General features: G+C 35.1%; 5 protein-coding genes across 5 annotated transcripts; 2 read left to right on the forward strand and 3 right to left on the reverse strand.

The window, feature by feature from the left end:
• Window positions 1-948: 948 nt before the first annotated feature.
• LOC106394103 (exopolygalacturonase-like) lies at window positions 949-3,777 on the forward strand. The gene is made up of 5 exons (XM_048778644.1): window positions 949-1,882; window positions 1,975-2,117; window positions 2,464-2,632; window positions 2,787-3,305; window positions 3,408-3,777. Exons 1-5 carry the CDS (start codon window positions 1,739-1,741, stop codon window positions 3,645-3,647), a joined length of 1,215 nt encoding a protein of 404 aa, XP_048634601.1. The 5' UTR covers window positions 949-1,738; the 3' UTR covers window positions 3,648-3,777.
• Window positions 3,778-4,663: 886 nt separating this feature from the next.
• Window positions 4,664-6,994, forward strand: LOC106447537 (protein trichome birefringence-like 33). The gene is made up of 6 exons (XM_013889483.3): window positions 4,664-5,106; window positions 5,201-5,423; window positions 5,504-5,675; window positions 5,783-5,982; window positions 6,080-6,238; window positions 6,445-6,994. The coding sequence occupies exons 1-6, from the start codon at window positions 4,911-4,913 to the stop codon at window positions 6,782-6,784; spliced, it is 1,290 nt and encodes a 429-aa protein (XP_013744937.1). The 5' UTR covers window positions 4,664-4,910; the 3' UTR covers window positions 6,785-6,994.
• A 2,778-nt stretch (window positions 6,995-9,772) lies between these two features.
• Window positions 9,773-10,948, reverse strand: LOC106447538 (abscisic acid receptor PYL6). The gene has a single exon (XM_022718415.2). It carries the CDS (start codon window positions 10,788-10,790, stop codon window positions 10,173-10,175), a length of 618 nt encoding a protein of 205 aa, XP_022574136.1. The 5' UTR covers window positions 10,791-10,948; the 3' UTR covers window positions 9,773-10,172.
• Window positions 10,949-16,254: 5,306 nt separating this feature from the next.
• Window positions 16,255-18,234, reverse strand: LOC106447536 (dehydration-responsive element-binding protein 2C-like). The gene is made up of 2 exons (XM_013889482.3): window positions 18,053-18,234; window positions 16,255-17,208 (listed from the first exon to the last, which is right to left on the reverse strand). Exons 1-2 carry the CDS (start codon window positions 18,073-18,075, stop codon window positions 16,407-16,409), a joined length of 825 nt encoding a protein of 274 aa, XP_013744936.1. The 5' UTR covers window positions 18,076-18,234; the 3' UTR covers window positions 16,255-16,406.
• A 1,519-nt stretch (window positions 18,235-19,753) lies between these two features.
• Window positions 19,754-27,386, reverse strand: LOC106450294 (laccase-5). The gene is made up of 7 exons (XM_048778646.1): window positions 26,992-27,386; window positions 26,834-26,895; window positions 21,977-22,066; window positions 21,653-21,897; window positions 21,432-21,560; window positions 20,283-21,233; window positions 19,754-20,171 (listed from the first exon to the last, which is right to left on the reverse strand). The coding sequence occupies exons 1-7, from the start codon at window positions 27,091-27,093 to the stop codon at window positions 20,041-20,043; spliced, it is 1,710 nt and encodes a 569-aa protein (XP_048634603.1). The 5' UTR covers window positions 27,094-27,386; the 3' UTR covers window positions 19,754-20,040.
• Between the last annotated feature and the right edge of the window lie 393 nt (window positions 27,387-27,779).

The raw sequence follows: 27,779 nt of genomic DNA on the forward strand, positions 1-27,779 counted from the left end.
AGGCCAATTTGCAAGCATCTTAAGATTTCACGTGGCCCGAACGTTGGTGATGAAGAATCTATGGCCGTGTCTACTATCTCTAGACGTTGATCTTCATTCCAATTCCTCCACACCTGGTTCGTTGGGATCTTTTCTTATTAATATGGGGGTCAGAAACACAAATCGAATAAAAGAGTGGTGATTTCAAAAGCTTACATATCCCAAATTCCAATAAGTTACAGATTCAAAATTTATTTAATACCCATTTAGAAAAGAAACAAACAGATAAACGAGAAATTACAATGTTTCATATTTGAGTGACATGTAAGATAAGTTACACACAAACAAATTTCATAAATATGCAAAAGCTGTGTTTAGCTTTATGGACAGAAGCATTTTGGATATAATAATGATGCTAGTTTCGTATTAGGTGTTTTGTCTACGCATATGAGCATAATCATATTAAATATTAATTACTATATTTATTAATTAAAAATTACAAAACTTGCTGTTTTCTCTTTGAATTTCTTAATTTTAATTTTTTGTGATTAATTTTTCGGATAACAACATAATATTAAGATTATATTTTTTAAATATGTTTTTATTTTCTGGATAACTTATATACATATATGTGTTTAAATTTAAATTATTTTAAAATAAGATATAAATTACACAATTTGCTAAATGGTTACATGGTTGGTACATCTGAAACCTTAATATTATAGCTTTTTCATTATCCTCAAATAGCATTCACATACACATAGAAAAAAGAGACATATGTGGTCTTGTGGTATCTTGGGAAATCTCAGCTTCAAATGCCATTAAACTAATGCTTAAGCGGTTAAGAGACATATATGTTTAACCGATTACACAATTTGCTAAATGGTTACATGGTTGGTACATCTGAAACCTTAATATTATAGCTTTTTCATTATCCTCAAATAGCATTCACATACACATAGAAAAAGAGACATATGTGGTCTTGTGGTATCTTGGGAAATCTCAGCTTCAAATGCCATTAAACTAATGCTTAAGCGGCTAAGAGACATATATGTTTAACCGATTACACAATTTGCTAAATGGTTACATGGTTGGTACATCTGAAACCTTAATATTATAGCTTTTTAATTTCATTATCCTCAAATAGCATTCACATACACATAGAAAAAGAGACATATGTGGTCTTGTGGTATCTTGGAAAATCTCAGCTTCAAATGCCATTAAACTAATGCTTAAGCGGTTAAGCCCATCTTCTGAGCAAAGGATAGAGAAGAACGTATGGTGGCACGTGCCCCGTCTACTTTTTATTTATTTATTTATCTTAATAATCAGTATGAAACTTTTATAAATGACCCAACTTAAAAACAAAATATGATGAAAAAGTTTGTCCTCTAGTCAAAATTAATCCTAGACCGTCCATGCTTCCATGCATCCATATATAGTAAAGTGCATATTGCTCCATTATATTAGGCAAGGATATTAAACTAAACCTCATCAAAATTAGAGTCTACAAAATTAACTACCAAGAATGTTGGGTGTCCATTGTCGTTAAAAAAGAAGAAGAAGAATGTTAGGTGTCCATTAACTTTAGCCGACAGTTAGTAACAAGATTCAAGTTCCTTCTGACTCTTCATAGGAATATATTCACTCTATATAAGCGATACATTAAGCCGACACTTCTCACTGTCTTACAGAAACCATTTATAAACAACACAAAATTCTTATTTAATTTCCATATACCATAGAAAAAAATAAGAAGATGGCTTGGATTGCTTCTGCGTTTAAGGCTTTGTGTTTGTCTTTCTTGTTCGTCAGCGTTGCATGTCGTTCGACCAACGGATCGAAGGTTTTCAATGTCCGACGCTATGGTGCCAATCCCGACGGCAAAACTGATAACGTCAACGTATGTTTAAAGCCGATATAAAAGGAATATTTTACGTACGAGAAATTTTTGTTTAATAATTATTTTGTTTTTGTTTCTTAACACGTACGTAGACGTTCACAAGTATATGGAAAAGCGCATGCGCAAGGAGTGGAAGTAGTAAAATCTACGTACCAAATGGAACATTCTATCTCGGTGGTGCGGTGGTGTTCGAGGGGCCATGCATAAATCAGATTGAATTCATTATAGATGGAACTTTATTGGCAGAGGCGTGCCTACAGTGTATTGAAAAAGGCATTCGCCTTAGGCCCCTGATTAATATGAACTTTTTAGGGCCCCAAAATTTAAAATAGTTTCTAATCTAGTGATTTAAACTTATTTTTTTAAAAACCCTTTTCACATAGTAGGCTAACTAACCTTCTGAATTCATGTGTTTTTTTCCTATATGACATAATATAGCATAAACTTATTTTTTTACAGTGTTAAACTTGTGTATTTGGTGAAAGTGATATATTATATTGTAAAATGGTTTTCATTTTAGTTGTAAATAAATTTATTTTTAAAATTTGCCTTGGACCCCTAAAACTCTTCGCACGGCACTGTTTATTGGCTCCTTCAAACCCCGGAGACATTAAAAATAAAACGTGGATCAACTTCAGGTACATTAACAATCTCCTAATCTCTGGTGCTGGTACACTAGACGGCCAAGGGAAAGAGTCATGGAAACTCAATGACTGCTCCAAAAACCCCAGCTGTCCTATACTAGCTATGGTATCATTTCTTAATCATTTTATACATTCCTATAATTTAGTATACAAAACGTTATTTGAAAAATATAGTTTTGAAGGAGGCACTAATTAACCACACAACTATATCTTATATCCAAGTCTGAGTAGTATTATAATAGATTTGATTATTCTCCTAGAACATGGGATTTGCATTTGTGAATAACTCGAGAATCAACGGGATAACATCACTCAACAGCAAAATGGGACACTTCGACTTCTTCTCCGTCCACCAGTTCAACATTACCGGAGTCACTATAAAAGCTCCTGGCGACAGCCCTAACACCGACGGGCTTAAGTTCGGGTTCTGTAGTAACATTCACATCTCCGACACACACATCGGAACGGGAGACGACTGTATCGCCATTCTTTCCGGAGTTACTGACATGGATATCTCTAATGTCAAGTGTGGTCCCGGACATGGGATCAGTGTTGGAAGCTTAGGGAAGGGCAAAGACGATAAGGATGTTAATGGCCTAACCGTAAGAGACACGGTTTTTAACGGCACAAGTGATGGTATTCGGATCAAGACTTGGGAATCTTCAATTTCTCAGATCGTTGTTTCTCACCTCGTGTACGAGAATATTCAGATGATTAATGTTGGAAACCCGATCAACATCGATCAGACGTATTGTCCTTATCCACCCTGTAAAAAGAAGGTTAACTTTTCACGCAAGAAACAAACTTTCTTCTTTTTTCTATTTAGCACAATAAGCAACTAAATGAAAATAATTAAAAGTTGGGTTTCATTATTCTTTCAGGGAGAGTCCCACGTACAGATCCAAGACCTTAAGTTAACGAACATATATGGAACTTCGAAGAACAAAGTGGCGGTGAAACTAAAATGTAGCAAGAGCTTTCCGTGCAAGAACGTTGAGCTAGTTGACATAAACCTAGAGAACAAGGGAGCCAAGGGTCCTTCCACTGCGGTATGTGAGAATGTTCACGGTTCTGCACTTGGCAAGATGGTTCCTGAGCATTGTCTGAACGGTCCATGGTAATAATGACTGTGTGTTGTATTTGATATATTCATATAGTTTACCAAAATAAATATTCATACTTGGGTACATATCCCATTTGGTGCTTATGTACATAGAATCGAATTTAATAAATTCTATATGCTAATCTCTATATACATTTAGTTTACCAAAAAAAGAAAGAATTTTGTGTGAAAAAATGACCGTGTGTGGTATTTGATATACTTGTATATATGTGTTCTGTACTTTGTACAATTTTGACAAACGGTGGCTTAGTGGTTGGTTGGGTGAAGAGTGTGTACAAAAACGAACATTGAGAGCCAACTACTTGAGCTTGAAATCCCAACAAATTCTCAACTAATTCCACATTTCATTTCATATTGGACTGTCTGCCAATACATATATGTATCTAGTAAGTGAAAAATAACTTTCCAGTATGCCTTATACTCCCTCCGTTCCTAAAAGATCCATATTTTAGTTTTTTCACACTTATTAAGAAAACATTTAAAATTATATTTTCCAATACATTGTTTTCCTTAATTAACTATTCCCAATAACTTTTAACCAACGAAATTTTATTAAACATAATTGTATTTTTTGAAAAGTATAATTTTTCATTAAATAATGTCTTGAAAATGTAAAAATGTATCTTTTTTAAACAATTTTTTTTCTAAAAAATGGATCTATAAGGAACAGAGGGAGTATTGTTTTTTAAGCAACAGAAAAAATATGGAGGACTAAAGTAAAGACAGTGATATGTCATCTTTACAAGTCTATCAATGTATGAAAACATCTCAAGGACACTTAGCTTCAAAGCCAAGTGTAGTTATCTTCCTCACCTCCATCAATCATCATCTTATAAGATAAAGATGCCATATTATTTAGCTAAGAAAACCTTGCTAATTTGTCAGTTAGATATAAATGAATTATATCTTACGAAAACAAAGCATCAGTTAGGAGACAAGACAACCACTCTCTTGCGTCAACATTTACCTATTCATTACCCTAAGTATCATTATTATTATTTTGCTAATTCCCAAATTTTCTTCGCCAAATATAATCATAACCATATTATAAATGACCTAATCATTGTACGTTACACATCTTTAGTTTTTTCTTGAAGCAATTCCAGTATAAGTTATTTTGGCTTCCTCCTTCCACATATTATTTGCAGGTTTGAGTAGAATGAGATCATCAAAACCCCAAAGTGTTCATTTCTTAACATTTTGAATACTGAAATCACATTTAAAACACTCCATTCTTCTCACTGTTCTTCAAATCCTAAACATGAAACCTTCATCACCAATCTCCTTTACCTCTTCTTCCCTTGCTCCTTCACTTCCTAGAAAACACCGTCTCTCTCCTTACCTCTTCACACTCTTAATCTTCATCTTCTTCGTCTCTGTTCTCTATGGAGAAGACTTCATGTGCATCTTTGGCCAGCTTGAGCCCACTTTTTCCCTACGGCCCTCTCAAGCAACTGGTAACCAATTTTTCCACTGAAAATTTTGTTTTGAGTTCTTGTTGGAAACTAGACATTGAGATTGTCTTTCCTTTTGACTTTTTGGGGTTTCAAGAAAAGAACAAGAAACCACAGAAGCTCGCGTTTGCTATCGGTAAAACAGAGGAAAACTGTGACGTGTTTAGTGGCAAGTGGGTGAGAGACGAAGTCTCCCGACCACCGTACGAGGAATGGGAGTGTCCGTACATTCAACCTCAGCTTACATGTCAAGAACACGGTCGTCCCGACAAAGACTACCAGTTCTGGCGGTGGCAACCCAACCACTGCGATCTCCCCTCGTAATCTTACTCTCTCTCTCTCACTTTATTCACTAGGTTTCCTCTGTTGCATGTATAACTCTGTTTCCTCTGTTTCATAGATTCAACGCCACGCTAATGCTAGAGACACTGAGAGGGAAGAGGATGATGTACGTAGGAGACTCACTAAACCGTGGAATGTTTGTATCAATGATTTGTCTTCTTCATCGTATCATCCCTGAAGATCAGAAATTCATTAAAACTACTGGTTCACTCACTGTCTTCACTGCCAAGGTAACTCTATCTACTTAAAACCTAAGTCATCACCTTTCTTATTATTTTTTTTTGTCTATGTTTTGCAATATCTCACCTCATTTAGAGATTATTATCTCTATGTTCAGGAGTATAACGCGACGATTGAGTTCTACTGGGCACCGTTTCTTCTAGAGTCTAATTCAGACGATGCAATAGTTCATAGAATATCAGATAGGGTTGTGAGGAAAGGCTCAATTAACAAACATGGTCGTCACTGGAAAGGCGCTGATATAATCGTCTTCAACACTTATTTATGGTGGATGACTGGCTTGAAGATGAACATCTTGTAACCATTTTTATAACTTCAAATCCTATAACTATACATATTAATCACATAACATTGGTTTTTTGATATGGTTTCATGGGGTTGTGTATATATATAGGCAAGGGTCGTTTGATGATAAGGAGAAGGTTATCGCAGAGGTATCGACTGAAGATGCGTACAAAATGGGGATGAAGAGTATGTTGAGATGGGTGAAGAACAATATGGATCGTAAGAAAACTAGGGTTTTCTTCACAAGCATGTCTCCAACTCATGCCAAGTTAGTGACTTTGACCGTTCTAATAGAGAAATTTAGCTAATAAATAATGCAAAAGATTGTTAATCCACTTTTATTATACAAGATGTTCTGCTATAAACTCCATGAACTGCTTAATTTACTTACGAAATTAATAAATTTATTGTTACTTTCGTAGCAAGAAACTAATTGGTCAGGGTTTTTTTGTTTTGTTTTATGATGTTTTTTAGGGGCATAGATTGGGGAGGTGAGCCAGGTCAGAACTGCTATAATCAGACAACACTTATAGAAGATCCAAACTACTGGGGATCAGATTGTCGGAAAAGCATAATGAAAGTGCTTGGAGAAGTGTTTGGGAGATCGAAAACACCGATAACGTTACTAAACATAACGCAAATGTCGAACTATCGGAGAGATGCGCACACATCGATATACAAGAAGCAATGGAGTCCACTGACGGCGGAGCAGCTAGAGAATCCGACGAGCTATGCGGATTGTGTACATTGGTGCTTGCCTGGCCTTCAAGATACTTGGAATGAGCTCCTCTTTGCTAAACTTTTCTATCCTTGAGAGAGACGACACCGTTTTGTCCATTGAGAGAAACGATACCGTTTTTGCCTTTTGAGTTTGGCGAGAGACCTATACTCTGTGTATTCATTGAATTTATGGCTTTGATTGGTGACATGAGTTAGAGTTGATTTAGTTTGATTTAGGGTTGTAACTCAAAAATGTTACCAATCATACATTAATTTAAAATTTTTGATTTTAAGTTTGAGTTAATATGTGTTATGATTGCTGTATAATTTTGAGTTACTTCCTTTATAAAATTGCTAACTCAAAAGTTAACTCAACATCAAGGAAAATCTCATGTTTTAAGATTGAGTTAGCATTTAATGATTTTTTTTTTTAAGAAATGAAACGAGAACAAATGATAGGAGTAGTAATTAGTATTTTTTGTCAGCGTAATTAGTATTATTTCCCTTATTTATAGCCGTTCTATATGATAGTGACTTTAGAGATGACTAACATAACTATATATTCTACAACCTATTAGGTTACTTTATGGTACATCACTACTAACATATTACAACTCAATGTTAATACTACGTGTCACCAGTCGGAGCCTATATCTTCTTGTTGTGGTCTCTGAGTCTGAGGTATGTGGCCAAAACGAAGAAGTGGTCTCTAGTGTAATCTTTTGGTGTTCATAACATTACTCATTTGATTATGATGGTTATAATTAGCCCATTATTTATAGTTTTAAAGAGAAAGAAACAAACGGAGAACTACCTAGCAAAGCGGTTCTCACATTGGCTCTGCTTCTCATCGCATCATTTTTTGCGTTTTTCTTGTTTAATCAGAAGTGTCTGGACCGATATTCTATTACTTCTCCATGGAAGTAATCCTGAGGAATAATCCCGCCCTAACTTTTCTAATTAGATCTAATACGTAAATATATGTTCCTCTAGTCAAACGATAACAATTTAGTTTCTTGCAAAACTAGAACCGGTTTACGGTTTACTTCAACTCATGAGTTACATTACTCTCACACAGAAATGCATCTAAAACTAACTCTCATTGTATTAGAAGCTAAAACATAGGTTAAAAACTAGTTTATATGACAGTCAACTCTTCGTTTGTTTCCATTTAGTAATATTTACTGGAATATAATGTGGTCTTGTCATGATTTATAAATGTTTCAATAAAAAAATACGTTGTTCTCATCAATTTTATGCGAAAGTGGTTTTCATTTGGTTTGTCTTTTGAAACTTTTTTCTTTTGGGGAGGCTTCGTGTTATATATTGAGTTTGGTTTGCCTTTTCTCAGACACACTCATACAAATAAAAATGACTAAATATATAGTTGCATTTTAATTTAAAGTTTATTTGTTATTTTAATGAGTTAAAGTGTTTAGATTATCCAGCTAGGACTATATGAAAACATGAACTATCCCGGCTGCTTTTTAAAAGAACGCATTTATATATCACAGCTAGGTATATACGTTATCAAAATCTTTTGTGCATGTTTATATTTATTTGAACGATAAAGAATAATTAAATAGTAGTACTTTATATGCAACATGCCACATTGGAATACAAAACCCCAAAAACGTATCACCCTTGGATTGGTCAGAATTTCATATTCACACCGAATGAAATGTATAGTTATTATATTTAAGTAAAATAACAATATGAAATAACCTTATGGGTTTTTGAAAAACGATATATTATAAGAAAAATATTTATACAAAATAGGTAAATCATAAACAAAAATATGAAAGGTAGGTGGGTTTAAATGTCATTTTACAAACGACCAAAAGAAGAAAAACATTAATAGGCCTCCTTGCCAACTTGCAGCTCAACTTGCAATTCCTTCCTTCCACGACAATGCTTACATATACTTCGTACTCATTATGATAATAGATTAATAATCATATATATAATCAATTTGTTCCTTATTTTAAATTTATTTTATTTATGGAATATATTTAAAAGGTGTTAAGAGAATAGTAGCAACTTTTTTCCTGCAACTTGCATGCCTTTGTTTTTTTCTATAACAAGTTGGATTTTATTACACCCAACTTGCATTTTACGTACGTTCCTATACATTTATATATATGTATTCAATGTTGAATTTGGTTTCACAAGTCTCGAAATCTTACTAGTTAATTACAAAGTAACTTGCGCATTTTGCTTTTGGAAACTTTGAAAGGATGAAAGTCTTTTCATCTTGTTCATTGGATTCTTTGTATTAAGCAAGGAGAATATTTAGAGTTATTTATGTTCTATATTTTACATTTTCATTCATAAGATAATATATAGGACAAGGAAATCTGAAAAGTAATAATTTTGACATTTGAATTATTGTAACGGTTCACACATCCCAAAAATGAAAAAGGACCAAGGAATTTTATCACTTTGGATAAAAGTACAATTAATTTAAATTTATTTTTAGATAAAAACAAATCATTTACATATTAATAGGAAAGTTTGTTGATGAAACGATAAATTATTAGCAAGTTTTTAGTTTCGACTTAGGGGAAAAAATAATGCTGTGAACTCATTATCTTCCTGCCAGATTTTACCTGTCACCATTAATTTAAATTTAGCGTATCCATTTAATTAAAATTTTGTCAAATATATAATCGAATGCAATAAAACTCAATATAAACTGCACATTGGTTCGAGTTTATCGTAAGTCGATGTTATTCCATCAAGGTTGAACACTCTGATATATAACTGAAGATCAGTTAAACTAAAAACAGCAAGTAACTCTATTGTTTGTTAAATTTTTAAAAAAATCTGCTGTTTCTTCAATTTAAAGAGTGCAAAATTATGTATAGTTATACTTTAATTTCTCTCTTAAGATAAAGAAAAAGCAAATCATATGAAGCAGCACATGGGTTTTCTGATTGCCCACAAATGTTCAGATCTCTTCATATCGTATATGTAATATGTATGGACGATATTAGTAATTAATCCAATACTATCTTAAACATATTGTTGGTATATAATTGCCGTACGTTAAAAATTATCAGATTCAAACTAGAGGTCATAATATCGAAAATATAGAAACAGTAGTCAGTAACTGAACATTATATTGTTACATGATTAAACAAAGATCATACATATTTTGAAGTAACTGGTAAGAAGAACACTAGGAAGATAAAAAAACCTAAACAAACAATGTCTTGTTTATTTAAAAACTACGAGATTGTATTTACACAAGAGCTCAAGAAGTAACGATCTTAAGGGTGAACTAAAGTATCGTCGAAACGAACACTTAACAAACCCTAAAACCCTAACTTCGAAAAACCAAAACCATTCATTTTTTGTAGTTTCGAAAAATCCCCGACGATGATTAAATAATCTAGAACCTAAAAAAGAAGATAAAATCTTGAAATAGAGAATATATTAGAAGATAAAGATAAAATTAAAAAGTTCAAACGAAAATGTAATTACGAGATTCTAGGCGGGTTCTCGGCGAGTTTAGCCAACGATTGCAAGTTGCAACGCACAATGGTGTCGGCGAAGCTGCAAGTCTCATCCTTATCATTACCAGCCGGCACGTCAACCACGTATGACTCAACGACACGTGTCTTCTTATTATCATCCGTCGACTCGTGCACCGTCGTGACCGATCTGTAGTTCTGAAGCCTGTGGTCCCCACCCACGACGCTGAAGCTCATGACGTGGCGATCATCGTCCATGATCTCAAGCCGCTCTAAGCTGAACGCAGCGGGGAGACCAGAGACGACTCGGACCTCCCTCACGGAGCCAACCTCTCGACCGTCTCCGGCAGCCACGTGACAGCTCCTCACAAAGTGTTTATACGCTTGAGGGTGTTCGAAGCGGCTGAGAATCGACCAGACGGCGGAAGCCGGAGCGTCCACGTCCTGAACCACGACGGAGAAGCACTGAGAGGGTTCCACAACGTGCGTGTGGGAAAGCTCCACGTGCTCCGGGACGTCAGCCATGCCGCGCGTGAGGCTCATTTTCTGAAGCTGTTTGTGGTGGTGGTGGTTGGCTGATTCTGCGGCGGTGGAAGGTCTCTGAAATTGTAGAGATGTTGGCATATCAAAAACAAGTATTATTCTCTGGCTATCTCTCTCTCTCTCTCTCTTACAGAAAAAATAGAATTGGTTTGCTTCGTGAGGTCTTATGAAATGTGTAATGAGATATTTATATGTAGATATATATGTAATTATATAAGGAGGAGGGTGTAAGAATATTATTAAAATGCAAGTATATGTGGACAATAGATTTATGAAGCAAGAAGAGAGAGAGAGAGAAGTTACCTTGTGTGGGTTCGTCGGCTGTCCACTTGGGATTTGTTTGAAGTGTATTTTCACAGAACCGGCTCGGTACCCCATGATGAATATATGACTGGCTCTCGATAAGCATAACCGGCCATTTATTTGAGTTTTGATTTTACTTGGTTATTTACTGGGGAGTTTAATTGTATATGTATTATGTAGTCAACAAAACATGATCACAGCCTAAATTCTTGATATAACTTATTTTATTAAAATAAAATAGCATACAGAAATAACAATGCATTCATGTGATATATTATAAGAAATGCCATAGATTTTTCAACCGTCACTAAATTTTTGTTAAGAATAGTTTGATCCTTACTTACAAATTAGATAATTAATGGCTGAGAAAAAGAAAAAAAATTAGATAATTATTACACATGAGATTATTCTACCATTAAATGATACATGATACTCTCTCAGTTCCTAAAAGATCCATGTTATAGTTTTTCCACACTTATTAAAAAAATATTTAAAATTGTATTTTCCAATACATTGTTTTTCTTAATTAATTATTCCCAATAAATTTTTAACCAATGAGATTTTATTAAACACAATTGTATTTTTTGAAAAGTACAATTTTCATTAATTAATGTCTTGAAAATGTAAAAAATGTATCTTTTTGAAACAATTTTTTTTCTCTAAAAAATGGATCTATAAAGAACAGAGGGAGTAGTTTAAAGTATTTTTTATTTATTATGTTTCAAATTTTTATTTCTTAACAACTAATTAAATTCATATTTTTATTAAAAAATTATCAATAAGTATTGATTACCTTTAATTTTAGAAACGAAAATAAAAGTACTATATTATTTAGATTATTGAAAAGGTTTAACAACTAAGTATTATAATTAATTATAAAATCTAAAAAATTTGTGAATATTTTATTTTTTAAATCAAAAATTTTAGCGTAAACAAAAATGAATACTTTATCATCAATAAATAAAAACCTAGCTGGCAAACAAATTTAACTAAATAAAATTAAATATTTATTTTTGTTAAATTAATTTTGTAGAAATAGTTTTGCCCTTTTAAAATGTGGATAAAAATCTAGTTGCATTTCAAATACTTTCTTTTTTGCTATAGCAAACCCAAAATTTACCTAGTTAGGGCCTGACTGGTTCAAACGCAGCGGTTGCGGTTGCGGTTGCGGGAGTTTGTGGATGCGGGCGGTTGCGGTTTCTAGCGGTTTTAAGAGATATGTACAACAGGTACTGCGGTTAAAAATTGGTACGTTTGCGGGTGACTTATGACTGGTTAACTACCAAATGGGGTAACAGTCAAATAATAAATTAACAATATTTACATTTAATATAATTATAAAAATATCAAAAATCATAAAATTATAACTTTCTAAATATAAATTTTATATTTACATATATAAATTAACAATATTTACATATATTTACATTTTATAAATTAACAATATTTACATATATTTAGAAAGTTCTAATTTTAATTTTTGAAAATTTATTGAAATTTTTTTATTATAAAATTTTATAATATTAATTAAAATATAATAGATATATTTTAATATTTTCATAATTTCAATTTTAAATTTTTTATTAAATATTTTTATTGTTGTATATATATTGTTTAAAAAAAAAAGAAAAAAAAATTATCCTCCCGCAACCGCAAACGATAGCTGGAGTCAGCTTTTGAATTTATGAGATTCAGAGCGGTTTGAAGCGGTTTAGAGCGATTTGAGTGATTGTTGCAAACCGCCGACAACCGCTACCAACTGCAAAAGCTGTGTTTGCTGGTTGTAGCAGGAAAACCAGTCATCCCCTTAATAACCAAGACCTCAAATTATATCAGAAATAAAAGAAATAAAACTCTATAAAACACTGTATAAATATTACTTCATTATTGTTTGTTTTAACAACATTCAATACATTGTGGAAAACAAAATATACCTAGTTAGTAACCAAGCACTCTTGTAAGAAGCTGGAGGAAAAGAGATCAACAACAACATTCAATATATTCAGGGAAGCGATGCTACTGTAATTCAGAAACGAAACACAGCACATGAGCAGTTAATCATAAATTTCCCACCATGTGTCTATACTTGCATATCAATGGAGCTAATTCCACAACATCTTAAAACATTTAGTTACCATATTGAGAGTCATTTATAACTTCTGTCCAATAATGTCCAAGATCCGCATGTACGGATATCTATCACCTACTAAGAGAACTTAATGATTTGAATGGTACACACTATAGTTGGTTAAGGCTCTACTTTTTTTTGGTGCGATTACTGGGATGTCTCTCGATCGGTGGGTTTTGGATTTCAGTAGAATCTTCTGACTGCACCCGATAAATTTTAACCTGGCAAAAAATTACTATAACACTTAATATTCCTAGTTGGTGAAAATAGCGTGTCATGGGTCCATTATAATTATTATTCATCATCTTGTAATCAACTTGATCGTTTTGATAGTACTAAGAAAGTATTAATCAAATTCGTTTTCAACAAAGTAATAACATTATTAGACGGGTTAGATGAAAATCAACCAAGTAGTTGCTAAAAGTAACCAGCATAAAGTCAGGAAATTTTTCGAATTAGACTATATTTCTTTGGTGTGTTTTCTTCCACAAACTTATATTCCAATCAAAGTGTAATGAATATTGGACTCTTGAATTTGAGTGGTCGGCATAATAACAAAATACAATTTGGAAAATAATAAAGGGTTACTTAATGCATTGGGGTTCCAACAACTACACAAGTACAACTATACATATTTGCAACTAGTCCTACTTGTGAGATTAATACGAATAAGCGAGCAATTTGCATTACTAATTGAACCTAACATTTTATAGATTAAGAAGAAAAGTTTATAACTAATTTGCAGTTTTGCACTGTCCTCGATGTCAAGCTTGCTCATCTTATATGCTTTCGGGTTAAGTAACATAATCAATCACCAAGTAACATATTACTGAACACACTAGCAAAAAAAAAAAGAATCCTTCATTCATCACAAGTTGATGGGGGGGAAGCTTCTAACAAAGTATACGCCCGTTCTCTATTTACATGATTACATCCATGACAATTAAATTTGTACCCTAGCCGTAATAAGTAAAAAATATTCAATAACAAAAATTCACCGAAATAAATTCAAGTTTTCCTCTTCCTTGTTTGTTATCATAAACTAAATGATGCTACAAAATTATTATTTTTGGTTATCGAGGGTATCTCTACCCAACACTATTTTTTCTTCCAAAATAGAATAAAAGTAAATATGCAGTAAAAAATACTCTAACCTTATTATATTTCTCACTTTATAATGAGATTTACTCCATAAATGGAACAATCTATTTTTTGTTTGTTTATTACTTCATCATGAAATGAAAAATAGAATACAGTTTGAGCATTTTTATTTTATACTTATTTTTAATTCATTTTGGAAGAAAAAATGAAATTTTATATTAGAGATGCTTTGAGATTGGAGATGCTTTGAGACTGAGAGCAAAGATGGTGTCATGATGAGTATTGAAAGAAGGGCACGAAGCAGCTAAAGATAACGACGATGAAGTATGAGTTCTACATTCAATCTCAAACTAATGCGTCAGACGAATTTTGAAAGCATTGTCGTATGAGGGAAACAAGACATATACATCTTCTGCTATGTATATACAGCACAATGTGAATGAGTCTGTTCATGTCTTTGATAATTAAGACTCACGATTTGTTTCTCCTGCTCTAGCATGATGGTAAGGAGACTTCAATCATACTGATACAATTTAAGTGAATATACAGTGTATTCAGTATGATAAGGAAATATTCGATCGATAAGAAGTGAAATTAAAAACAAAATAAATCTAAACTTTGCGGAGATGAAAGATCATTGATGGACTAGTTTTCATATTACGTACGTCTTCCTTCTTGTTTTTACGGAAAAGAAAAATTTTGATTATAGATTTCCTCTAGTTTTGATGAAAGATCATTGATGGACTAGTTTTCATATAGTTATTACAATTTCAATTGTATATTATAACTTATTTTATCAATGTAAATTGTAACTTTCAGAACAAAAACAAAACTGAAAACGTAGTCACATTTCTTTGATTAGTGGCAGACGGAGGATGCTTTTGGTTGGATCAAGCAGTTTAATGGCATTAATGTAAAGCATGCAAATTGCAACAACGAATCTCAAGTTCATGTACATGTTAAACTGAAGTACACATATATACTCTACATTAATAGCGCAAGACTATATGAATTTCCATAGGCATTTGTATGTTCTATTCTTTCGATGTTCGTTAGAAGATTATAAGTCTACTCAATAATTTGACGACATTTATTTTCCCCTAATTTTAACTACGAGTTGAAGATATATTTGTATTAATTTATTTATTACATTAATTAAATGCGATTTTTATTTTGTTCCATTTCTTTTTTCAACTAGTTATGATGACATAAGTTTTGATATAAAACTGGCCTTGTTTGTCTCTGTATTTTTTTAAGAAAATGATTCTCCAATTAGATGCTAATATAATAATAATTATATGAATAAAAATCTCCAGTTACAATTAATTCCACAATTATAAAATTGTGTTGACAAAAAGCAAAAAAATGCAAAGAAACACTCAACTTTGAAGAGGAGTGCATCTCATTCTTATGCAGAAGAGGGACACATTTTCAAAGAGAAATTTGTGGAGGAGCGATAGCCAAATCATGTATTTTCCAATTGTTTGGATAATTAAATTAACAGTTTGCCAACTTGTTTTCTTTATTTTTCAACATGCTTTTAAGATCTTCAAGATTCAGGCAAGGAAAACGAGATAATAATTAATCCCCTTTTAATAAATATACAAATAGTTTCTAATTTGCACTTTCAAATAAACAATTTGCCCTTTTTGTAGAAAATATAGATAAAATATATTTACTTTTTCTTTCTTACCTCATTGCTTATGCAATCTCAGACAAGACAACCTGAGGAAATTCTGCAGATAAAATACTCCACTCCTGATTTATCCATTTTCTAAGTAAACAACTAGATTCAGCCAAGCAAATCGACCTGAGAGATCTTTTTCCTTTTTTAATCGAACTTGCAAAAGTCCATCTATTCATTACACAATGCCACATTAGTCCATATCCATTCCCTAGGAGGCTAAGATGAAAACTAGATGAGTCAATATAGTTACAGAAGCAAACCAACCAATCAATAATATGCAAAGTTCATATATCATATAGACTTTATAGCTTGTATGTACCCAAGACTAAAACTTTGAAACTTTCATGTGTATCCAAAGACTGAAACTTTGCATGTATTCACAGAAAAGAAGGAAGGAATCATAAGTTCATAACCGAACTTGTCCTACATTTAACTAAAGTAGATTTAGTATGCCTCAAACCATTAACATCAGTAAGTATCAGTAACGGTCTAAATCCACACAACTGTTGTTTCTTTCACTTGGCTGCACTATTGGATATCCACAATCAACCCCAGGATGAGCAGTCTCCATGTGGTTGAGGCTCCCTAGCAAGCTAGCATCTTGACTCTGCGTTGTCTCTTGACCAGACACATTGATCTCGTCCAACAAACCCATCACCTCATCCACATCAAACATCTCGTCCACACCAAAGTCCCATGCTTCATGTTCATTGCCATATCCAAAAGTATCAGCTGAGTCAGGTACACCCATCTCCTCTTTAACACACTGAGAGCTTTTCACGAAACCATATTCATCGCCACCATCCTCTTCTTTCACATTTGTATCCTCAAGTGCACAAACTTCAGATTCATTTGACAATGTAGTAACCGAGCCAGCGGCAGTAGTCAAAGAAGAGACATTCGAGATGTCAGGAAGATTGAGTCTAGCTGCCTCACCATACATAGCTTTAGCAGCCTCGTCATAAGCCAACGCAGCTTCATAAGAGCTAGGGAAAGTACCTAGCCACAACCTAGCACCACGACATGGCTGACGGATCTCAGCAACCCATTTCCCCCAAGTCCTCTGTCTAACTCCTCTGTAGTTCCAAATCCCGTTCTCAGGTCCTCCCTTGCCTTTCATACAACCTTTTCTAGAACCCTTCGGAGGAGCCTTTCGGATCGGTTTCGGTTTGAGACAACCATCGTCGTTGCGAGAAGCAGCCTCGGTTATCTCATTGTCCTCTCTCCATTTGTTTAGAGTCTCAGCTACACTGGTGGCACCGTCTCTTGACTTCCTTTTCCTGGGAGAATCATAAAGGCATAGAAGCAAAGCTTAGCACTTTCCAAGAAACAATTTTTTCAACCTCATGAATGTAATCAAATCAAAGTAGACCCAAAAGAGAACTCATCACCACGAACAAAAACATAAGAACAGAGCAAACTCAGAAACAGAGGATCACTAAGTAGGATTCTTTCGAAACCCAGAGAACCTCATGGCTAGTGCTGTTTCAGGGAAGAAACTTAAAAAAGTTACGATCTTTTCAGCTAAAGTCTTCTCCTTTACAAGACCCATTTGCACAAACTAGAACAGAGCAAACTCAGAAGCAGAGTATCCCATATCAGTACAGAGGATCACAAAGTAGGATTCCTTCGAAACCCAGAGAACCCCATGTCTGGTGAAGAACATAAGTCTTGTTTCAGGGAAGAAACTTAAGAAAGTTACGATCTTTTAAGCTAAAGTCTTCTCCTTTACAAGACCCATGTGCAGAAACTAGAACAGAGTAAACCCAGAAGCAGAGTATCCATAAGGATCATTACTAAGTAGGTTTCCTTCGAAACCCAAAGAACCTCATGTCCAGTGAAGAACATAAGTACTGTTTCAGGGAAGAAACTAAAGAAAGTTTCGATCTTTTCAGCTAAAGTCTTCTCCTTTACAAGGATCCTAAACCACAGATGAAGACCCATTTGCACAAACCTCAACACTATAGAGAGAAACTATGCGGAAAGCTCAAAACTTTAGCTCCAAGTTAACGTTCACGAAGAACCCTAGAAACCCTAATCTGAACATACTAGCTTCCACCTACATGGCGACACACACACACACACAAAACAACAACTAAAAGCTATAGAGAATCAAAAACAAACCTGACAACAATCTTCGACGGCATGTAAGAACAGGAACGAGGAAAGATAAGAGGAGAGGGTTTCGATTAAACTTGCGTCGGAAGCAATCCGGAGAGGGAGAAGAATAGAGTAACAAGTAGATTCCTCTTGTCGTAGCAAAGAAGACGATTTGTTTCTGTAAATTATGGAAAAGCGCTCTATTTATTAGTATTTATTTGTCTTTGATATTTCAGATATTTTGGTGCTGACGTGTCGCTCGAACTTTCCCGATTCTGATAAGTCTTGTTTTTGTGTGGGCTATTTTACCCTCAGAGCTTCTGTGTAGTTACGTTTGTGCCACTCTTTGGATAAGTATGCTTTGACTAATCAAAAGACTAAAAAGTCAAAAGTTTTGTAAAATCAGGGAGCTATGCTATGCATGGGCTTAAAGTCCACAGTTTTGATGTCCAAGTATGGATAAATGATTTAGAAAACAAGTAATGGATTATTGTTTCTTTCGGCTGACAACTATGGATTAGTGTTTCATTGATTAATCTGTTAAGTACCACTATCTTTTTTTTTTTTTTTTAAATCCATAGTTTGACTGACAACTATGGATTATAACGTTATAAGTTTAGAGATCATTCTATCTTATAGTTTTGTCCCACATAAACTTAATTTTCTGAATGCACCTCAAACTATAAAACTTTAAGAGTTTGAATAACTACAACGTTAAAATACATTCTCAATGGTTTAATAAGGTAAAGGACTAAAGAGACATTCTCAACTCTTTAGCAACTAACGAATCTTTTTATGGAACTGTTTTTTCATTCAGTTTTATTTGGATCATGCATGTGTCATGTGTGTATAATTATTATATGCCATTTAGTTGATGGCTTAACATATAAACATACTTGCAGCTTATGATTTTCAACGTAAGTTCTTCTAGGCGAACGTAACGTCTCTGTAATTCCATGCATTTGAGTAGATATATGGACGTTTCCCTTATTCATAAGGAAATATATTCTGATAAAAAGTATACACAATGGTTGTGTGGGGCGCATCCGGTTGCCCATAATTTTACTTGCTCCAAATTCCTGAATGAGAACACAAAATTTTAATTAGTATTTTTTTTGCACCTATCTTAATTTCTTCGCTATCATCTTTTTATCTTAACAAAAAGACAATTGGATTTTTTCCAAAATATTCTACGTACGTAGTTTCCTTCTGTGTGTGTGTGTCTAAAATGAGCAATTTCCTAGCTACTCAATATTCCGATAAACTAATGATGGCAACATGTGTAAGAATGATTATATTTGTTAAGAGTGTTATCTTTTCCCACTAATTACTCAAAAATTAACAAAGTCGTGACAACTTTTGTTTCTTCTCTTGATGTCAGAATCATGATTCATTCGCGTCGGAAATCACTTTGTGCTGCTCAAGTAACAACTTGGAGCACCACGCCACTTTATTTTAGTTCCATTTGCATTGCACTTATCTTGTTCAAATTTAATTTCGGGTTTGTATCTTAGATACGAGGTTCGTATAGTTGATTCAATCAGTACATAGAAACAAAAACGAAAGTAGGCTAGCGAATCTTTTATCTTTTAGAACATCAATATTCATTATGTGGTTGAACCCTTGATTTGACTCAGCCTATATCAGGCCAACAAGTCTTTCGTGATAACTCAATCTCCATACTTATGTATGGAAACAAATAGTATGATTTTAGCTCAACAACCATTCCACTCAATAATTTATTCCTTTAGTAAAACAAAATAAATTCGAAAGATGGAATTGAATGAATGATTCAATTAACCATAAAGACAAGAAACGAAAAATCAACTTTCGTGATGATACTCTTGGCACTGATTGGTACTATAATCTCAAAGAATACATCAATAATCGAGAAAAATAAAGCTACTCAAAAGTAGACCAAGTGTATCTATAACCAAAAAAAGGAAAAACAATTGAAAATGAAATGAAAACTATCATGAGGGTGTTTCTGTTACAAAGGGAAGCTTGAGCTCCTAACATACTGGCAAATCAGCAGGAGGCTCTTCCATTGTCTCTAATAGTCCATTCCCGTTCTCAACCAAGAAAGCCATGGCTAGTCCCCAAGATATATGTGCATCTAGATGACAATGCATTATCCAAACCCCTGTTTCAATCATTTGTACACACACAATTAATTTCATTAATCATGTTGAATAATTACTCTTAACATATAATTAAAACTAGTATTATTTTGGTAAATTTAATGTTTGTTTACCAGGGTTATCTGCCACGAATCTGATGACGGCCCAGCCATTAACAGGTACACCAACAGTGTTTCTAAGAGGTGGATCTTCAAGATTGAATTTCGCGGTATCTTTCTTGGGGTTGAAGTTACCGAAACCCTCGGCGACAATGTAGAAATCATATCCGTGCAGATGAATGGGATGGTTCTCGGGGGTTACTATACCAGTGTCTTGAAGAACAATCTGAACCCTAGATCCATACTTGAGCTTGTATAGCTTAGTACCTCTCACAGATTGGTATAAAGATCGACTTATGTTGCTACCTGTGTAATCAAATTTCACCGGAGGCCTCGCCGGAAAATCGGTTGTGAAGACTCCGGGAATAGCATGGTGGTGCGCTTGAAGGAGAGAGTAGTTACTAGGTAGAGCAAACGAAACATTGTTCATAGATGCAGTGAAGCGTGTGCCATTAGGACCTTGACATCTTCTTGACCTAAAATTCTTAGGACAGTTGTTGAGACCAAGTCCGATGGTTATAAAGAGATTCTCGTCGAGTTCTGTCGGAACCTCGGCACGTTTAAGTGATCTGAAGCTTTGGCTGAAGCGAGTGGCTGTGTTTGTGTCGTTGTAGGCTGGAAGGAGAGGCATGATGGGTTTAGCGCCGCCGCAGCAAGGTGCGGATTTGTATTGGAGGATTGCGGTTGTGGTTGTGTTGCCAAACGGTGCATTTTGAGCGCTTTGGTAAGCTCTTGCGGCCATGTAATAGTGGTTTGGTGGTTGGTCTCCGGTTATGAGGACGTCGGTGGTTTGGCCAGGGCCGAGAACAATGGCGTTGGTGGTGAAGGGTTTTAGGTAAGACGCGTCAGCTCCGACTACGGTGAACTTGTGGTTAGCCACCGTGAAAAATAGCGGTTGGTTTAGTGCGGCGTTTATTACACGTAGTAGTATGGTCTCACCAACATTTATAGGTACTATTGTGGTATCTGCATAAGAAAAATATTGTTAAAAATTACTAGTATATACTTATTTGGGTCTTTTTTTTCTTAGAAATATATTTGAATAAAATATATAAATTTCAGTTATGACAGTTGGGAAAAAATAACGTACGAATTTGGACCGTTTTCTTTACTTTAGTCACAGAGATAATTAAAATTAATTTGAGGTGAAAAAAGGAGTAAGACCTTGAGAAGAGCATTTATAGAGATCACCAGGTTGACCATTGATGGTGTAAGCGTCTGAGATATTTGGAGCAGCTCCGGTTCGTATAGCTTCTCTCAACACATCAACCGGATTACCGTCCCACCATTCACCTTAAAAAAACATTTACAAAAATAAAAATCAATTTAATTTGATATATTTTGTTTAATTGATTAAGCGTGCATGATTATGAATTAAATTTTACCTAGAAGGAGTGGGACGTTGCGGTGAGGGTTTGGGAATGGGTAAGACGAACCAGCCGGAGGTAGGATAAGAAGTGAACCGTAGACAGTGGCTCTAAGCCACGAACTATGAGCATGCCACCAAAGCGTACCTTCTTGTCCTTGAATTGTAAACCGGTACGTGTAGCTTGATCCCGGTCTGATCGGACATTGAGTCACAAATTCCGGTCCGTCAGCCCAACCGGTTCTCATTTGTCTCACACCGTGCCTGTATCCACACGTTTCAGTATCAGCAAACCGTTATGCATTTATAACGGTACGTTAGTTTGATTTAATCGTGTTTTTACCAGTGGATTGTGACGTTGTACCGAGCCCGGTTAATAACTTTGACAACGAGAGTGTCACCGTTATTGATTACAAGTTGTGGACCGGGAAACATGTTGGATAAGCTTCAAGAGAAAGCTTAGGAAACAAGTTATTCATAAAAAAAGGAAAGATGAATAACAAAATCTATTAGATTTAGGATTAAGATAAGTTAAAGATAAGATTCCTAGATCAACATGTAATAGGATAAAAGTTAAGGTTTCTATTGCCTATATAAAGAGATCAAAGTGTAAGATGATCTCATAAGAAAAAAAAGAAAAGAAAGCTAAGAAAGATAAATAAAACAAAGCAACAGTTTTATTAAGTTTTGTGTTTGTGTTCTGTTCATACGTTCTTATCAAAGCTCAGAGTCTACGACTTTATTTGGTATCAGAGCAACCAGGTTGATCAAGAAACAAGACACAAATCATGAGTGATTCAGACATAAAACAGACGATGAAGACAAACGCAATATCACCCTCTGTCAAAACTCCAATGCTCACAACAACCAACTATGCTGTATGGTCTTTACGAATGAAGGTTCTATTAAGGTTTCATGAGGTATGGGAAACTATTGATCCAGGATCAAAGGACCAAAAGAAGAATGACCTAGCCACGGTTCTCTTGTTTCAAGGTATTCCAGAGAACCTAATTTTGCAAGTTGGTGATCAAGACTCTCCTAAAGGTATGTGGGAGGTGTTAAAAACAATGAATGTTGGAGCCGATCGAGTGATAGAAGCTCGTCTGCACACACTGATGATTGAGTTTGATCATCTAAGAATGAAGGATAATGACTCTATAGATACATTCTCAGGAAAATTATCAGAGTTTGCAGGAACAGCTGCATCACTAGGCCATACGATAGAGGAAGCAAAGTTAGTGAAGAAGTTTCTATCCTGTCTTCCAAGCAAGTTTCTTCAGCTCTCCGCAACACTTGAACAAGTTCTCGATCTAAATAACACAAGGTATGAAGATGTAGTAGGTCGTCTCAAAGCTTTTGAGGAGCGCTTGCGTGGAGAAGAAAGAATGCGAGGAGAAAAGTTTGAAGAAAACAGCAAGCTTCTCTACTCCGATCATGGAAACAGAGGAAGAGGACGTGGTTCTAACAGGGGCCGTGGGAGAGAAAACAGAGGAAGGGGACGTGGTAGAAGCAGTGGTGGAGATAAAAACAAGGAGAAAAGAGATTACTCTCAAATTGAGTGTTTCAATTGCCACAAAAAGGGTCACTTTGCCTCCGTATGTCCAGAAAAGAAAGAGGACCAAGAACTCAACAAGACAGAGACTGAGCGTTCAGATATTGCTCTGTATATGCATGAGATTGTGTTCTTAAACGAAGAAAAAGTGATACCGAAGAAACTTGAAGCAGACAAAGAAAAAGGAATGTGGTATCTAGACAATGGTGCTAGTAATCACATGACAGGAGAGAAATCCTACTTTGCACAACTTAATGAGAACATCAAAGGAAAAGTTAAGTTCGGAGACGGATCTTATGTCGACATTAATGGAAAAGGTTCTATTCTCTTTGAAGCAAAGACAGGAGAACAGAAGCTACTGAAGGATATTTATTACATACCTGAGCTAAAAAGTAACATACTAAGCTTGGGACAAGCCACGGAGCAAGGTTGCGACGTGAGGATGAGGGATAACTATCTTACCTTAAGAGATCCTAGTGGACGTCTATTGGTTAAAGTCTTAAGATCACCTAACAGACTCTACAAAATTTCACTACAAGCTGGTAAACCAACATGCTTACTTACACGGTTAAAGGAAGAACCATGGAAGTGGCATGCAAGACTTGGTCACATAAGTTTCAAGACGATCAAGACAATGGCAACAAAAGAGATGGTCTATGGATTACCAGAAATCACAGAAGAAAAGAAGATATGTGATTCATGCTTGGTCGGTAAGCAAACCCGACAATCCTTCCCTTCATCCACAACGTATAGATCATCCAATGCATTAGAGTTATTGCATGCTGATCTATGTGGACCGATTAGTCCAGCAACCTTATCCCACAACAGGTACATATTTGTCATCATTGATGATTGCACAAGATATATGTGGTCCATCCTACTCAAAGACAAAAGAGAAGCATTTGAGAGATTTAAAATATTTAAGGCTCTTGTGGAGAAGGAAGTTAACAAGAAAATAGTAACACTCCGAACTGATAGAGGAGGAGAGTTTACTTCAAAAGAATTTCAAGAATTCTGCAATAGCAATGGCATCAAGCGACAACTAACAGCTCCGTATACTCCACAACAGAACGGAGTTGTGGAAAGAAGAAACCGAACTCTAATGGAGATGACACGGAGCATGTTAAAAGCCATGAAAGTACCTAACTACTTGTGGGGAGAAGCTGTGCGCCACGCAACATACTTAATCAATCGTGTTCCTACTCGTGCATTGAAAGATCAAACTCCCTATGAAAGATTAAGAGGGAGAAAACCGAGTATAGGACACATACGTGTGTTTGGTTGTGTTGCACATGCCAAACGTGATTCTGCTCTCATAAAGAAGCTAGATGACAGGTCCGAAGCTTTAGTTCATCTAGGTATTGAACCTGGTTCAAAAGCCTACCGACTTTATAACCCAAGTACTAAAAGAGTGGTTGTAAGTCGAGATGTTATTTTCAATGAAGAAACATGCTGGAACTGGAAGGGAGAAAATAATCATGAAGAGGCGGATTCTGGTAACTTCAGCATGACTTGGGGATTAAGCCTTGATAGAGGTAATGGTCCATACAACGTCAGTACAACAGAAGAAGATGACGTTGTAGAAGAAGAAGACGTTACTGAAGGCAATACCGATATTGAAGAACACACTCAAGACATTACTGAAGAAACAGAGGAAACAGAGCCAAACGATGAAGATGATACAGGGCCAAGAAGATCATCTCGGCAAGTTAAACCACCTAAGCATCTAGAAGATTATGTGATGCTTGCAGAGGTGGAAAGTATCACGCTTCTATTATCTATCAACGATGAACCAGCAACATATCAAGAAGCTAAACGATATACTCGCTGGACAAAAGCTTGTAAAGAGGAGATAGAATCAATCAACAGAAACAAGACATGGACGTTGGTTGATAAACCACATGGAGTCAAGATCATTGGACTTAAATGGATCTTCAAAGTAAAGAAGAATGCCGATGGAACTATCAACAAGTTTAAAGCAAGACTTGTTGCAAAAGGTTATGTACAAGAACTTGGCATAGACTTTGAAGAAGCATTTGCACCAGTAGCTCGGATAGAGACTATAAGACTTCTTATTAGTCTAGCTTCAGCTCATGGTTGGGAAATTCACCATCTAGACGTGAAAACAGCATTTTTATATGGTGAGCTAAGTGAAGAAGTCTATGTATCTCAACCGGAAGGGTTTGAAAAGAAGGGAGATGAGCATAAAGTTTTCAAACTATCCAAAGCTCTATATGGGTTGAGACAAGCGCCTCGTGCTTGGAACACAAAGCTGGATCAAATCCTAAAAGGCCTCGGGTTCTCAAGATGTGCAAAAGAGTGTTCGGTTTACCGTAAGCAAGAAGGTAAACTCTTGCTCATTATTGCGACCTACGTTGATGATCTGTTCGTAACAGGTAACTCAGTCACGGCACTTAAAGGGTTCAAAGAAGCAATGTCTAAAGAATTTGAGATGTCTGATCTCGGGTTACTTACATACTATCTCGGGATAGAGGTTAAGCAAGGACCGAATGGTATAACAATACATCAAGAAGCTTATGCACGCCGTGTTCTAGAAGAAACAAACATGGATGGATGTAATCTAACTCACGTTCCTATGGAGTTTGGTTTACAAATGTCAAAAGCCATGGATGAAGCAGAGATTGATGCTACTCAGTATCGAAGGAGAATAGGATGTTTAAGGTATCTAATGCATACAAGACCAGATATGGCATTCTCAGTTGGAATTCTAAGCAGGTACATGTACTCACCTCGAGAATCACATGGGAAAGCATTAAAGCAAGTTTTAAGATATCTTAAGGGAACTCTAAGCTATGGATTGGAGTATAAGCAAGAAAAGATGCAGAAACTTATTGGATATAGTGATAGTAGTCACAACACAGACCCGGATGATGGAAAGAGCACGACAGGCTACATATTTTGCGTTGGAGAAACACCTATCAGCTGGAGCTCTCAGAAACAGGACGTAGTAGCCTTGTCGTCATGTGAAGCAGAATACATGGCTGCAACAGAAGCCACGAAACAAGCGATATGGCTGCAAGAACTTATGAGTGAGATAACCGGAAGTAAAGAAGAGAAGACATTGATAAGGGTTGATAACAAATCGGCCATTGCTTTGGCCAAAAACCCGGTCTTTCACCGAAGAAGTAAGCACATTCATAAGCGGTTTCATTTCATAAGGGAGTGCGTGGAACGAGGACTGATAGACGTGGAGCATGTGCCCGGGACGAAGCAGAAAGCAGATATCCTAACTAAAGCTTTAGCCAGGATCAAGTTCAAGGAGATGAGAGACTTGATTCAAGTTCAAGAAAATGGCTTGAAGCTTAGAAGGGAGAATGTTGGATAAGCTTCAAGAGAAAGCTTAGGAAACAAGTTATTCATAAAAAAAGGAAAGATGAATAACAAAATCTATTAGATTTAGGATTAAGATAAGTTAAAGATAAGATTCCTAGATCAACATGTAATAGGATAAAAGTTAAGGTTTCTATTGCCTATATAAAGAGATCAAAGTGTAAGATGATCTCATAAGAAAAAAAAGAAAAGAAAGCTAAGAAAGATAAATAAAACAAAGCAACAGTTTTATTAAGTTTTGTGTTTGTGTTCTGTTCATACGTTCTTATCAAAGCTCAGAGTCTACGACTTTAAAACATTCCGTTCACCGTAATGCTGTTGTGTGTTTCACATAGTCTCTTCACCTTCGTTGCTTGTATCTGCATATATAACATGACTATATGTGTAAGCATACATCTCATTTACATAATTACATTATAAATTAAAACGTTTGAACAACTGAAATGGGACCGTACGATGAACTCGTGGTGGTGTGCTCTGTTGGCTTCTGCCATGGAAGTGAAGAGAAGAAGGACCGCGAAAGATATGAAACAGAAGAAGCTCTTGATGATCTCCATTGATGAGAGTCTTATAAACTTCTGTTACACCCAGTGGTTTAGATATATGAAGTGTATGAAAGAAGAGAGAATATGTACGTTGTGATGGGAATCAGAATGGAGTTATATAGGGAGACAAATGCAATACATTTTTAAACTTTTTGGACGTTTATTGTAATATTTTGTAGGTTAATTGAATTTATGTTTTAAAAATGTTGTTATGCGGTTGGAGAATTTGGTTTCGATTTAATCGAAGGCCAAAACTTGGTTCAACACTAGGAGAGTAGTTGCACCCACTGGGGCCCTAGAAAAAAAAATGACCGAGTTAAGAAAAATTGGAAAGGTGATTACGTCTCTTGAATTCTTGCTTAACACGCTTTTTCTATTGACTTTGGGTGTAATATACCATAATTGCTATGAACATAATATAAACGCATTATATTAAAATATTTATGTTTTGGAGCCTATTAAATGGATCGTTATATTTGGAGATGTGTACAATAGGTTGCCAACAAAATCTGAGTATGCAATGTTGTGAACTTTATCTAAAGATCAAACTTATCAGGCTTACGCAATATTACCTGCATGCACTCAAACATTTTGCTTTTGAATAACATCGCTGCAAATTAAAATGTTTTTTCAAGTAATATTGATCCTACAAAATAAAGAAGGAAGCCGCGTATAAATAGAATTTGGAAGTACGTAGT

Source organism: Brassica napus, chromosome A4 (genome assembly GCF_020379485.1).
Source record: "Brassica napus cultivar Da-Ae chromosome A4, Da-Ae, whole genome shotgun sequence".
In the NCBI taxonomy this organism is placed as follows: domain Eukaryota; kingdom Viridiplantae; phylum Streptophyta; class Magnoliopsida; order Brassicales; family Brassicaceae; genus Brassica; species Brassica napus.

Coding starts and splice junctions, on each gene's coding strand:
- LOC106450294 (XM_048778646.1), bottom strand. CDS start 27,093: ATGGAGATCATCAAGAGCTTCTTCTGTTTCATATCTTTCGCGGTCCTT. Junction 26,896..26,991: donor CACACCACCACGAGTTCATC/GTACGGTCCCAT, acceptor TTATATATGCAG/ATACAAGCAACGAAGGTGAA. Junction 20,172..20,282: donor ATTCGTGGCAGATAACCCTG/GTAAACAAACAT, acceptor TGATTGAAACAG/GGGTTTGGATAATGCATTGT.
- LOC106447536 (XM_013889482.3), bottom strand. CDS start 18,075: ATGCCGTCGAAGATTGTTGTCAG. Junction 17,209..18,052: donor CCGTCGAAGATTGTTGTCAG/GTTTGTTTTTGA, acceptor TGATTCTCCCAG/GAAAAGGAAGTCAAGAGACG.
- LOC106447538 (XM_022718415.2), bottom strand. CDS start 10,790: ATGCCAACATCTCTACAATTTCAGAGACCTTCCACCGCCGCAGAATCA.
- LOC106447537 (XM_013889483.3), top strand. CDS start 4,911: ATGAAACCTTCATCACCAATCTCCTTTACCTCTTCTTCCCTTGCTCCT. Junction 5,676..5,782: donor TCACTGTCTTCACTGCCAAG/GTAACTCTATCT, acceptor CTCTATGTTCAG/GAGTATAACGCGACGATTGA. Junction 6,239..6,444: donor ATGTCTCCAACTCATGCCAA/GTTAGTGACTTT, acceptor GATGTTTTTTAG/GGGCATAGATTGGGGAGGTG.
- LOC106394103 (XM_048778644.1), top strand. CDS start 1,739: ATGGCTTGGATTGCTTCTGCGTTTAAGGCTTTGTGTTTGTCTTTCTTG. Junction 1,883..1,974: donor GCAAAACTGATAACGTCAAC/GTATGTTTAAAG, acceptor ACACGTACGTAG/ACGTTCACAAGTATATGGAA. Junction 3,306..3,407: donor ATCCACCCTGTAAAAAGAAG/GTTAACTTTTCA, acceptor TTATTCTTTCAG/GGAGAGTCCCACGTACAGAT.